Here is a 13,985-nt window from a genome sequence, read left to right on the forward strand (position 1 = left end):
TTCGTGAGACAGCGTAGCAGAGCAGAGCCCTGTGGGGCAGTCAGCTTCAGGACACGTAAGGTACCCCTTACCTCTTTCCCCCACACACAGGCATATTTTAGCCAGACTGGGGAGTAACACTGCAGATGAACTTTTGAACTCTGGGGCTGGACTTTTTGGATTTTGGGTGATTTGAGGATTGCTGGACTCAAGAGACGTTTGGGTTCTGGGACTCAAGAACCTGAGGGAAAGGATGTGGCCCAATTTTCTGGGGTGGGTCTTTGCTCATGGTTTGGTTAATGAACACTAGTTGTGGTGTTTCCCCAATTTAACGCTGATGTCGTTTACCTCATGTTATTAAAGATTCTCTACTACACCGAGACTCTGTGCTTGCGAGAGGGGAAGTATTGCCTCATTGAGGCGCCCAGAGGGTGTGTAAGATTTTCCCAGGTCACTGGGTGGGGGCTCGAGCCAGTTTTGTATTTACTTTGATGAGAGGGAACCCCTGTGTACTGAACCCGGCCCTTGCTGCTATCAACTTGGCCTGGCAGAAGGGTTACACAAATGTCTATGGACCATTGCGGGATGGTTTGGAACTTGGTTTGGAGGAAGACAGGCTTAACACATTATCTGGGAGGTACTGTTATCTTCACACTACTAAGCTGTACAATTTAGCAAGCAGGACTAATCTTCTGGGACGAGACGTGTGAAGTGGAATTCCTACGAAGTCATTGGGAGGAGCGGATTGCAACCCCCCCTTTAGGGATGCAGCCTCTGAATCTTGAACCTTTCGTCTGCTGATCACCTGTTCTGTTCGGACATTTCAGAGACCCAAAGTGGGTTCTTCGGGGACCAGCTGACAAAGAAAGGACTCGTAAATAAATAGCCTGACTTTAAGTGGACTCAGGGCCTTTGTTCTGATCTAGGAAGTGGACAGGACTTCCAGCCCAGGGAGGGCCCCGGTCCTTAAGGAAGGGTCGGAAGGACTGGCACAGCCCAGAGCTCTCGTGGAGGTTGGGCTGGAAGGGAGCTCCTGTAAGCTGACTAGCAGGCATGTAGTTTCTTTTACTGTTTTTCATGTTTTCTCTCGCATGCTTTTTCCTTAAGAATTAAATAGGTTTGCTTAGGATGAACCGTGTGGTAAATTAGAAGTGTGGGCAATTGCAATGTAATTAGTCTCTGAGGAGAAAGCAAGCAGGCCTGGAGAGGCAGACTGTCTTTTGTTGGGAATAGTGAAGGCAGGGAACTGTTCAGCCTGGAAATATCTTGGTTAGGAGGGGGAAAGAGGTGGGTCTCCACTCAAGAAAGTTGACGACTAGGGAGCCAAAAGCCTGAGGGTGGGTGACTAGGGCCTGTGGTTGCTGCACAACATCCTCTGACAAGGAGTTCCACAGGTTGACTGTGCGTTGTGTGAAGAAATACTTCCTTTTGTTTGTTTTAAACCTACTGCCTATTAATATCATTGGGTGACCCCTTGTTCTTGTGTTGTGAGAAGGGTTAAATAACACATCCTTATTTATTTGCTCCACACCATTCCTGATTTTATAGACCTCTATCATATCCCCCCAGTCGTCTCTTTTCCAAGCTGAAAAGTTCCAGATCACAGGATGCCTGAGTGTGAACGATACTGGATCAGACGGGTGCTATGCTACCAACGACGCATATTTAATTTCCTCTTACTCCTGTTGCAGCGCTGAAGCTCCTCTGACTCTGTCTTCTCTTTGTGGTTGATTCTGTTCCAGGTTCTGATGCCCAGGTTGTGCTGACTCAGCCGCCCTCGTATCAGCATCTCCTGGGCAAAGGGTTACGATCTCCTGTGCCAGGAGCAGCGGCAGCATCAGCGGTAGCTGGAATTCCTGGTACCAGCAGAGCCCTGGCCGAGCTCCGGTACTGATTATATATCAGGATGGCAAGCGGCCCTCAGGGACTCCAAGTCGATTCTCCGGTGCCATTGACAACTCTGCCAATGCTGCCACTCTAACCATCTCTGGGTCCAGGCCGACGATGAGGCTGACTATTACTGTGCTTCGTATGACAGCAGCGGCAATCCCACAGTGCTGCAGACCCATGGGGAACTGAGACCAAAACCTCCCACTGCAGCTCAAGTGAAACTCCTCCACGCTGGTCTCATTGTGTCCTTGTGCTGCCTGAGGCCCTGCAGCGAAATGAACTGTCTCTCCCCTGTCACAGGTGTTACAATCCGAAATCAAGAGCAAATGGTGAGGTAGCTTCTGTGTGTCTTCTTTGGAGGGTGGACAGCCAGCGAGGAGCTGCCCTGTGGGGATGCGCTGAGGCATTGTACTGGCATGGGGCGGACATAGGAGAAGGCCTCACAGGACGCTGGGGAGGCAGGGGCCGGTGAAAGGAGCAGCCTGTGCTTTCCCCATCGCTGCTGCCCAATGCTAGCGATCCACAGGGGCTGTGGCCCTGTCCACTGCCCACCTGGGCTGGCCATGCTGCCCTTAGAATGGTGGGATGACGCCAGGTGGTTGCTGACCCCAAGCCAGCACTCCAGACGAGCACCGTGTCTCTAGTGGGTCTGGCTCCTGTGCAGGGGCATTGAGATGGGAAGGGACTTGGGAGAGCTGGGATGTGTTTCCATGGGTGGGCTTCTTGAAACCCCTGCTGCGTGAATTCCCAAGCCGGACACACCCTGGGGAGGAAGGGTTGGGCCGGCTCCACCTGGGATGGGCTGGGGGTATCTGTCATCGGGGATTATGCCAAGTGGCATTATAGCCAATAATAGTGTTTAAGCCATGAACATGAATATAGATATTCCAGGTCACAGGATGCCTGAGTGTGAACGATACTTGATCAGACGGGTGCTATGCAACCAAGGATGCATTTTCTGTTAGGGAGAATAACTGGAATGAATTGCTATCGCGTATGCAACCGACATGACCCCAACTCTGGAGGGTGGCCAACATGTGGGAGGGCAGAATGACACTGCAAAGAGATGTGGGGAGATTAAACTATTGGAGGCTGCAGGAAACCAGAGGAGACTTGGTACGAAGAAACATAAAGCCTTATCCCAGGGAAGGAAATGAACAGCACAGAGAGAAACTGGGGCAGGGCCACAACCAGGCAGGTCCACCCATCACACTGAAGTGAGTTTCTTTCTGTTTTGTATCACTAACACTGTCCTAGCAGTGACCCCGGGAAGGTGTGCGACTGGGCCTGGGAATTAGAAGGGGAGGTCGCCCCAGTAAATCTCTTTGATAAGAAAGTGACCCAGAGGCTGAAGCCACTGGAGAATATACCAGCGCCTGAGAGAAGGATGGAGGTTCTCACCAGGCAGGTCGCAGAGGGAGAGACAGGCTGGAGCCAGGGGGCTTGGAACTGGAATCACAGCCACATCCAAACTCTGCTAGCGTGCTCTGTGGCAGGATCGGATCCAATCGGTGCTTATTGTGTGCCAGGCCTTGCAAGGGCTCAACCCTGGAGCCTCTGGGCTCGGCAGGTTGTAGCTCCGGCACCTCTGGGCTTGCCAATTTTTTTTTTACCACGTCAGAAAAAAAATTGCTTGAGCCCCGGCACGTCTTTCATTACAAATGAAGCACTGGATCCGACATTCTGGGTCAGGCTCAGGCCCATCTGCATAGGCAGCCTCACTATGGCCGAGAACCAGTCATGCCAGGGCTTCAAACAAGGGGTCCCACAGCGCACAGTTGGGCCACACACCACGGTCAGCTTCTCGCCAAGTGGGCTGCTGATAAATGTCCAAGTGCTCTTAGGGACTCCAGGAAATGAAACCTGTCCACCAATGTATTTCCTGAACCTGTGCGATGCTGAGGGCCTCCCGTCTCCCACTTGAAGCCAGTGAGAACTGGGGATGTTCCACACGTCACCGGGTCAGGCCCCCAAGCCCTGCTGGTGTGAGCTGAGGGCTGGGGGGAGGGAGCAGCAGCCCATACTGGGGCAGAAGGACACACACTACAGCAGAGCAAGGCACAGAAGACGGATGTGACGCATGTGGCCGTGTAACTGAACACAGACGTCATCAGTCTGTTCTCTGGGCTGTGCACCATTAAACATGGACTCCCTGCTGTTGCCATGGCAGCGGTGCATCAGCAGCCCTTTTGTGTTCCAGCTGTGGAGGGTAGCGATGTGTACGCTCGCTATCTCCCGAGTGCGTGCGATTTCTCCCGGAGACTTGTCATTTGTTCTTTCTTTGCTATTTTCCTTGAAATAAGTCATCTAGACGGCCAAATATGTGTTTGGCTTTGTGTGTGTGTGGAAACGTCACAGCAGCCAGCTGACACTCAGGGAGGTTTGGAGGTGTCCTTAACTGGGGAAAGCCAGCGAGAAAGCGCTGGATCAATGGTTGTGAGAGGTGGGGACCAGTCACTTGTAAGGGAGCTCTTGGACAGTGTGAGCTCCAACCACCCTGTCTGTGCACTGACAGTCTTCATAGCTATTGACCTGTATCCAGTCTGCCTTTTTAGGGGCAGTGGAGAGGCTTGTGGGGGGGAAGCGCTGGCCATACCTGGGGAGAGTTAAAACTCTCTCCCTCAGCAGGGAGTCTTCAGCAGGTGTCTGGCTTCACTGCAGTGATTGCTGGGGAGCCCAGTCAGGGGCTGGATTCAGCTGGAGCTAATTGCTCATTACTGGGGAAACCAGGCACTGTAAGAAGGGGGAGCAGGGGAGAGTCACTCTGTTATGAGGGTTAGGCTGAGTTAGGGCCCTGTGCATTCTAGGATGAAGGAGAGCTCGACCAGTATAGAGCCCTTTGGCTTGGTTTAGTGGGGCTAGCTCTCTGATCTCAGAGGTGAGGCTGTTCCCTGTGCCAGAGCTTGGCTTACCTGACCTGTCAGGTGTGTATGAGATGATCCATTATACGGCACGGAAGGCTTGTGTAGTTGATTTTAAAAAGCTACACGATAATGTAAAAGTGCTGAAATAGTCATATGTAAAGATCAGTTACTAAACCCACAGAAGAGAACAGTAGATAACTGAGTTAGTAGGTTTGTAAATTCACAGACAGGAACATTCAGACACCACAATGAGTGAAATATTTCAGAGGATGAGCTTATTCTGGTTCTGGTCTAGTCCCAGCTGCTAGAAGGTGCTCTCCAACTCTGTGTTTTATTTGTAAGTTGGTATTTTGGCTTCTTCACCAATAACTTTCCCGCAGGAGGACGGTGTCTCCCTATTACATGGCATTTCATCTTCTCTGCTCTTCCTTTGCTTGAAGGAAACACGAGGGCAATAACAAAAAAAATTGGCTTGCAAAAGGATAAAGCAGAATCAGTGGTGAACAGCCAGCAAAACAATAAAGAAACAGGCTGTCTCGTTCCAAGTGCTCGGTGACATCAGGCTGAACTCTTTAGATGCTGAGGAGTTAGCCCAATGCCATGTGAGTCGCTGCCCTGCAGAGCGCCAGGATGTGTGAGAAGGATTAACAGAGTGTTCTCCAGGCAGGGATTAGTGTGTTACTGGGAGTGAGTCTGTGCAGTGTAAAGCAGTTGGTCATGCTACAACTTAACACACACACACACACACAGTTGATTTTCTTACCCGTTTTCTTAAAAAGAATCCACATCTATTCTATTGTTTCAAGACAGCAGCGTTCCTGTTTGTACAATTATCAGAAGAAGGGAACCTCCCTTGGGCAGGAATTCTCCCAAAAACTATAAATCCAGAGTAGCCAGCTCAGAAATCTGAGGATTTGCTCCCGAACTGCACAGACCTGATCTTAGTCTCAGCAGCAAAGGGCTTGTCTAGATTTCCATCTCCACCGCTCAGTGTCAGCCAGGTGAGGCAGCAGCCTGCTAAGAAAGTAATGCTCCAGGAGGAAGAGAATTCAGAAAAGTGACCTCTTCCATTCAGCTGATCCCAGCGTTTTCCTGGGGTTTAGCACCTTCTGTTTAAGATAAATGGGTTCATACCATCCATTCCATAGGGGTGTGTTAAAAACAAATCTATGTCCAAGCCCAGTACTCTCGTCTCCTGGAGGTGAACGGAGGGGAGAGAGAAGGTAAAACGATCTGCTGAGCTAAAGGAGCTTTGCTGCAACAGACTCAGAGCAGAGGGCAAGCAGAATGGCATCAGTGGTCAGTCACCTAATTTACTGCCACCCCCATCCCCACTCTAATGGCAAACTTAGCAGAGCAGGTTACTCCCAGTGTTAACTTCCTTACTGTATGGGAAGCCCATGGGAGTAGGTGCTGTTCTCCTTGCATGCACCGTACACTCCACGCCCTTGCAGTTGGCTTACTCCTGGTTTCAAGTCAAATTGCAGGATGCATATTGTCATGTGCTGGGATGGAGGCGCATAAACCTCGGGCTGAATGATTAGTTCATTGATCTAGTGTCATTGCTTATTTTCCAGATTCAGTGAGATGAGCCCCACGTTAATAATAAATAACATAGAAACAGTTTAATGAGGTTTTTTTTCAGACTGTCCTTAGGAATGCGGTAGGATTAGTCAAAGTATGTGATCATTTCCCATAGCTGAAGTGGTTCTTATCGGAAGCACTGCTGTGTTGAGGACTTCGATAAAAGAAAACTTATCGGACATGTTGTAGAGATGAAATAGAAACAAAGGAGTGAAACCGCCACAAAAAGCAACGAGATCAGTGTTGTCACCAACTCATGATTTTATTGCAAATCTCATCATGTTTGGGGTTTTCCTTGAAGCCCGAGCTTCTGGAGACAGCTGATCACAGGAAAATCTCAGCTTTTATTTTTTCAATAACTTTCTTGCCCTCGTGGTTGTGGAGAAAATCTAGCAAATGGGAACCCTGAAGGCGCAGGAACCACAAGGCAAATAAAAAGCACCCCACATTTATTTTGTTGAAAAATCCCCTGATTTTTAAGCCACTGTCGGGATTTTTAATGTCTGAGTCCTGATTTTTGAACACTCGCGGTTAGCAACACTGAAAGGTTCACGCACTAAAAGGATTGTTTCTGTGCGAGTCAGAAAAGTGATGAAAGCAGGGGTTAGAAATTTCATAAACACAAGACACTGCACCAAATAAGTAGGTTTGGAAGGATTCGATTTTTAGTGGTAAATGTCGATTTCACAGCTTACACAAAAAACAACCAAAAATATTTCCATGAGTAATAATCAAATTTTACAGATAGGCAAAGCAAGAAAATGCTACTTGAGAACTTACAAGGTTTGATTTAAGGATAAGTACTGGGTGTATTTTGAGACGTGGTGTTGATCATTTGTGTTTTAATGGTGATAAAGCTTTAGCATTTTGAATCTCAACATCTACTGTCATTGAATAATTGTTGTCTGAGCCACCCAGAATTTCCCGCAACTGTGAAAATGTAAAGAGATAAAAATAGAAAAAAGTGTAAAAATAAACATTGATATTATCTGTCGAAATTATATTCAAAAATTGAATCGTGCCAAGCGTAATAATAAGTGTTATCATAGGGGAAGTCAGAAATGCTGAAGCTGATCACAAGAACTGATGCGTAGTTGTCATAAACACCAATAAAGGTTGGCTCTGAAACCATCTATCCCCTTATCGCACTGAAAAGTTGTTTTTTCTAAACTGAGCAACTCACTTCACCTGCGGTATCAATGGAACGCAGCTGGAGTAACTCATAGTAACTGATGGATTTTCATTTTTGAAAGATCCGTCTCATTGCAGTAAAAATGCCCTGAGCAGCAACATCTTGGTAATGTCAGAAACTTCCGAGATAATATCCATGTAATCCAGAATAAAAACCTCCGGGTAATGGCTGGGTAGATTCTGTTTCCAGCGCCATCCCAGGATGCTGAGATGTTGATACTGCCAGAGGTAGAACGTTGGCTTGTCGATTGGACCTGGCCTTGAAACCCTAAAACATCCCTTTCCTGTGGCAGCAGGGCCCGGGCTGCTTTGCGGCTGGTCAGGGCTCTTCCTCCTGCAACCCCCCAGGAGCTCATTAGCAAAGTGGTTATTAACGGTGCTTGGAAATGTGTATGAAATGCAGAGAGGCCTCCACAACACAGGCTTTTCATTAGACGTCTGCGGAAGGGTGGCCACCTCTCCCTGTACGGCTGCGAGGGCCGACTTACTTTGCTGCTCCTTGCTGGATAAGCTGAACAGCACCTGGTGCAGCTTCTCGATTGCCAGTTTATCATTCTCTGCTCTGTACAGACCATTAGACAGAGGCAGATCATGGCTTTCCCGAGCTTCTTCACAACCGCCCCTTCTCCGTCCCATGCAGCGCAAGGTGCTGAGCTTCTGCACTTGTGGGGGATAATGTAGAGAACCCACTGGAGACCAGAGCCACAAATAAACTCTGCCAGGGAACGACCCTTCCACACTGGAACAGATTATCCGCCCCGCTGGGCCGGTGTCCCGCCTTCAGCAGCGACTCCAGTGATACAGGGTCAGGGGAATCCATTGTCCTCCCCTCCCACTGTACAGTGCAACAAACCAATTGAACAGCTGTGGGGAATCTGATGGAAAAATGTTTCAAGAGTGTCCTCATGGGATAAAAATACCTGAGGCCGTCACCACTTACTCCTAGCCCAGCAACGCACCGACTGTCCCCGGCTGCCTGTGGGGTGGGTGCCAGTGAGCTGAGGATTACTTGGAGCCTATCAGAGGCCTCCAGATTTGCATTCAGGATGTCTGCTCACATCACAGGGTTTAAGAAGCAAGCGGAGAAGGCACCACTGAATTCAGAGACCGCTTTGGCTGGGTGTGCGGTTCCTAGGATGGCTTGGGTCACCACTCTGCTCGTTCTGGTAGCCTGTTGGGCAGGTAAATATAACTGCGTGCTTGATCTCAGAAGCTAGGTCAGGAAGTGTGCCTGGTGCATGGCACACCCACATTTACAGACATGTTGGTGACCTGTGCTTCTGTGTTGTTTCAGGCTCCAGCTGCCAGTTAACTTTGACTCAGCCATTCACTATGTCAGTGACTCCAGGAGAAACTGCCCAACTCGCATGTGTTCTGAGCAGTGGATACAGCATCAGCAATGCCTACATACGCTGGTACCAGCAGAAGCAAGGGGAGAAACCAAGATACCTGCTGACTTACAAGGATGACTCTACCCAGCATAAAGGCTCTGGTGTCCCTGACAGGTTCACGGCCTCTAAAGACACTTCCAGGAACACCTGCTTTTTAACTATCAGCAGGGCTCAAGGGGAGGACGATGCTGATTACTACTGCTCAGACTGGAATGACAGAACTAACCAGTACACAGTGATACAGCTGCATAGAGAAGAGGAACAAAACCCCCTCTCACCCATAGTGACACAGTGCCTGGAGCCCACCTGTGTGTCTCTTGTTCCTATGAGATGGCCCGGTGGATTGGCTCCTGGCTAAATGTGATCTCCAATAACTGTCAGTCCTCATTGCCTTTCAAAGCCGTGGGGTTTACTGACACAACGTCACTGGCCTGATGCAGAGACTGTGTTAAAGACGGTAAGGAAATCAAACCAGGGCACTAGAGATCACAGCCCCTAGGATACCAGCGGGAACCATTCCACAGTAGGCATTATACTGTGATATGGGACCAGCCGAAGCTGTTTTTTGAAGATCTCTTCTGGCTAATGGCTGGTACCGTTATTACACTTCTAGCTCCGGATCATAGTTCTGCGGAGTTGCAGCCTAGAAGGGACTGGAGGATTGGGCCAAAAGAAATCTGATGAGGTTCAATAAGGATAAGTGCAGGGTCCTGCACTTAGGACGGAAGAATCCAATGCACCGCTACAGACTAGGGACCGAATGGCTAGGCAGCAGTTCTGCGGAAAAGGACCTAGGGGTGACAGTGGACGAGAAGCTGGATATGAGTCAGCAGTGTGCCCTTGTTGCCAAGAAGGCCAATGGCATTTTGGGATGTATAAGTAGGGGCATAGTGAGCAGATCGAGGGACGTGATCGTTCCCCTCTATTCGACACTGGTGAGGCCTCATCTGGAGTACTGTGTCCAGTTTTGGGCCCCACACTACAAGAAGGATGTGGATAAATTGGAAAGAGTCCAGCGAAGGGCAACAAAAATGATTAGGGGTCTAGAGCACATGACTTATGAGGAGAGGCTGAGGGAGCTGGGATTGTTTAGTCTGCAGAAGAGAAGAATGAGGGGGGATTTGATAGCTGCTTTCAACTACCTGAAAGGGGGTCATTGTGATCATCCAGCCTGACTTCCAGTGTGAGAGAGGCCACAGAACTTCACGCAGTAATTCCTGCCTCATGCCCAAAACATCTGGTGGAACTCGCCCATCTCTTTTCGAAAGACCCTGCTCAGGCTTCATGTACCACAGCCCTTTGTCACCTGCTCCAGTGCTTAACTACTGTGCATGTCATTTCCAGTTTGTATTTTTCTAACTGCAGCTCCCAGACATTGGATCTTGTTCTGCCTTGGTCTGCTAGATTAAACAGCCCTGAGTATCTGATCAAGTCACCTCTTAACCTTCTCTTTGACAAGCTAAATAGTGAGAGATAAAGTCACTCAGCCGACGATTAGTGTTTGCCAGGCCTTGAAATATTCACGTTGCTCTTCTCTGAACCCTCTCTACCTTGTCAAGGGCCTTTTAAAATTGCAGACCCCAGACCTGGACACACTGTTCCAGTCGTGGTCTCTTGAGTTACACAGACAAGGGTAATCTCACCTTCCTTCTCCTACAGCGCCCTCACAGACGCTAGTGCTGATGTTCCTATTTGCATGGAGTTGTCCTCCTGGAAATAGACAGATTGAGCCCACCTCTCTGGTGCTGGGGGCTCCCAACTCCCACTGACTTCCACCAGAGCTGCATGTGCTCAGCACTTCCCCGGATTGGGCCCAGGGGGCGCCCAAGCTCCACGTACTCCACATGTGTAAAGCAAAGCCAGTACCGACAAGGGGACCTAAAGCTGCCGCCACTGGAGTCCTTTGCCCAGGTGCAACTTCCCTCCAGCTGAGCAGCAAAGTTCTAACTTGGTCTTTGTTCCTTTGAGACAATGCCGAGGCTGGGAGGCCAGTGGTCTCTGCCGCTTATTTCTCATGCCTCTTTGTAAAGATCATGGAAGGCTTCGCTTTTGCTTTTCAGAATAATCCTCAATATTCTTTAAAATATTCCTTTTAGAAAGCCGTCCTTCCCCAGCAACCCTACAATACCAAACCAGCTTGAGCATTAAGGGATTGGATTTCCGGTATTGCCCTTTAATTGCCACACAGGGCACGTGGTATCTGGGCTCATGGAGCTTGCGTGGATGGGATGCTGCAGAGCATGACCAAGGGGATCATTGCTGTGGATTTTCCCTATGTGCCTGGGCCCTAAAGTGTGGGACCGTCTAACGGGGACCCATCCATACAAGGGATCACACTTTCCAAACCTGTGAAATGACACTTTTCAGTACAAATCAGGTCTCTGCAGAGTGCCGGGCCTCTGAGCTGTGACCGAAGCAATAACAGGAAGCGTGTCGGGGAGTCGGTGAGGCTGAGAGCACCGGGGCTGTTTAGAGACACAAGAGTTGGGTTTGACTGAGGTCAATTGAGAGGCAGTCAGGACCTCACAGGATTTAAGCCCTGAGAGACTCTATACAGACCAGCAGGTGGCAGGATAAGACCTCCCAATAGCATTAGCAACACACCCCTCTGTAATGTGAGTCCCAAAGGAAGGGCTTTGGGAAGTTGAAGGCCTTAGGGCCCTAGATATTAAGACCATGTGGATCTCTCTAGACTATCTAAGGCAGGGCTGGCCCTAGACCAAATGGCACTCCCAGCGAGGGGAGTCTTCAGCATCACCATGCCCCTATTTGTTAAAGTTTTGATTACTGTATTTTTATTGCATTTGTAGCCCATTTTACGACTTTGATGCACAAATTGCATGCATGATTTATCCCTGTCATAAAAAACAAGAAATTTGCAAGCTAGGATCTGTAAACCTGTATTTATTCATGCCATATAAAAGCAAATGGGTTCGAAAGAGGTCTCTGGCATCTCGTTAAATATGTCCTTGTTTAGTCACTACTTACACTCTTCAGGTATTAAAGCACAAGTACACTTTCACAATTACACAATAAAAAAGGTTCACAATAGCGCAGTTGGGCTCCAACTTCACCTCATTTTGTCCTTATGTCTCACTGACTGACTGGTTACGCCCTGCCCCTTATATACCCAAGAGGACATGGCTGACAACACTCTTACTTCTCAGAAAGTCTGGAAGGTTTCACGAGATTCTACAAAGGTCCAGAACATTCTCGGTGATCAGTGAAAAATGAATCCACATACGGAACACCTGAAACATTTTACTTCAAACATTCTATTTTCTCTTTTGTTGCTAACAACAAAACCACCCCCCCGAGGCCGACACTCCCCAAACTCGGCAACCCAGGCGGTTGCCTTCCTCAAAATCTGGTGCTGTCTAGAGGCTCTTCCCTTAGTGACAGCCTTGGAAATCCCCAACCTTGGCCCTGCAGCTGAGTCTGCCAGGGACTGCCGTCCCCAATGGCATGGCTCAGTGGGGCTTGTTGCCACTCCTCCCAGTGACTACAAAGGTGCTTCCTACCTCGGGGTCAGATGGCTGGTAGGCAGGATGGAGTTTTCCGGGCTTTGATTTTCCCATGATGCCCTACCACTGAGGCAGAGAGCCAATAACAGCTGTGCAGATTTGCATAAAGGCTCGGGATGGTTCTGCTGAGGGAAATTTAAGCCGGGAGCATGGAGCAGGTTCCAGGGTGACTGAAGAGCTTCTCCTGGGTGCGTGAAATCTCTGCACAATGCTCTGGGCTCCTGTGATTGTTCTCCTGGGGGCATGGTGCACAGGTGAGGACACCACACTAGAGTAGGCTTTGCTGGCCCAAGGCTCTTCTCTGGGACGTAAAGGCCCATGGGAGCTGAGGCTAATATTTGTGGCAATTGTGTGTATGGTCTTGTTGTTGTAGGCGCCAGCTCCCAGCTCGTGGTGACTCAGCCGCTCTCAGTGGCAGAACCTCCAGGAACTAGGGTAAAGTCTCCTGTGCTCTGAGCAGTGGGTAGAGCATCGGCAATGACAGGGTGCGATGGTACCAGCAGAAGTCGGGCAGTGCCCCACGGTTTGTGTACCACTATTACACCAGCGGTGACCAGGGCAGAGGCAGAGGGATCCCAGAGCGATTCACCGTCTCCCCTGACTCCTCCAACAACCTCTGGAATTTAGTCATCTCTGGGGTGCAGGCAGAGGATGAGGCTGACTATTACTGCTATACATGGGACAGTAAGCAGAAGGCCTATCACAGTGAGACATCCACCAGGGGAACTGAGATGAAAACCTCCAGCCTCTTGGACTGTGCCCTGCTTCAGCAGTAGGGTTTGAAGGAAGAATGGAAGAAATAAATGCCAAAGAAGTTACAGAGGCAGAGCAGGAAGAAGGATTCTGCCAGGGAAGGGGGCTTGTACCCTTGTATGGCTCAGACGATTCTCTGGTTCTGTCACAAACCCTTGGCAAAGCAGGGCAGGGGAAGGTCACTGCTTTTGCGATTGAGTTCACTTGTTCACTGCCAGGAAAAAAGCTGCTCCTGGAAAGAGGGGAAGGAAAGCGACTGTCAAAGAAACATCCATCTTCCTGCAGGGCCTTCTGGTGCTCCATGCTAACGGGAAAAGCTGGAAGCCTTCTGCCTTCCTACCACCTCGACAAGGCACCAGGAGGGCTTCTAGAGCTCCCAGCACGTGGCGCATGGGACAGAGGCTTCCTAGGGTGTTTGGGAGCCTTGTCAAGAGGGAAGAGGAAGAGTGGGGCGCAGTACCTGGCAGTGATCAGGAAAGCTCTGGGGCTTTGAGAGAGAATTGGAGGGTTCCAGCCACAGACCCGTTTACCTCAGGTAGCCGAGCTCATCTGGATTCCCCACTATGGCCTGGGCCCCTCTGCTCCTCACGCTGCTCGCTGCCAGAGCTGCTGGCGTCCCAGAGCGTTTCACTGCTTCCATGTCTGGTAACACCATGTCCTTGACCATCGCTGGGGCCCTAGCAGAGGATGATGCTGGTTATTACTGTGCTGCTGGAGTGGGGGTGCTCGACCCAATGATGAGATCGGAAGAGGAACAGAGAAAAACGCCTCATAGGTTGTGACGGGCTGGCAAATGTGTCTTACATATA

The 13,985-nt window shown here is 49.7% G+C and overlaps 3 protein-coding genes and 1 gene segment (V, D, J or C); all 4 read left to right on the forward strand.

Moving 5' to 3' along the window:
* LOC102937026 (immunoglobulin lambda-1 light chain) overlaps nucleotides 1-13,985 on the forward strand; it is a 537,592-nt gene that overhangs the window by 106,949 nt on the left and 416,658 nt on the right. The window lies entirely within an intron of this gene.
* LOC102941305 (immunoglobulin lambda variable 3-21) overlaps nucleotides 1-13,985 on the forward strand; it is a 550,568-nt gene that overhangs the window by 99,081 nt on the left and 437,502 nt on the right. The window lies entirely within an intron of this gene.
* LOC122461352 (immunoglobulin lambda-1 light chain-like) overlaps nucleotides 1-13,985 on the forward strand; it is a 567,620-nt gene that overhangs the window by 87,636 nt on the left and 465,999 nt on the right. The gene's annotated exons all lie outside the window — the stretch shown is intronic.
* LOC119563784 lies at nucleotides 8,045-9,536 on the forward strand. The segment is given in 2 exon segments: nucleotides 8,045-8,690; nucleotides 8,803-9,536. Coding segments are annotated over 2 exon segments (591 nt in total).

This window comes from Chelonia mydas, chromosome 15 (genome assembly GCF_015237465.2).
Source record: "Chelonia mydas isolate rCheMyd1 chromosome 15, rCheMyd1.pri.v2, whole genome shotgun sequence".
Classification (NCBI taxonomy): domain Eukaryota; kingdom Metazoa; phylum Chordata; order Testudines; family Cheloniidae; genus Chelonia; species Chelonia mydas.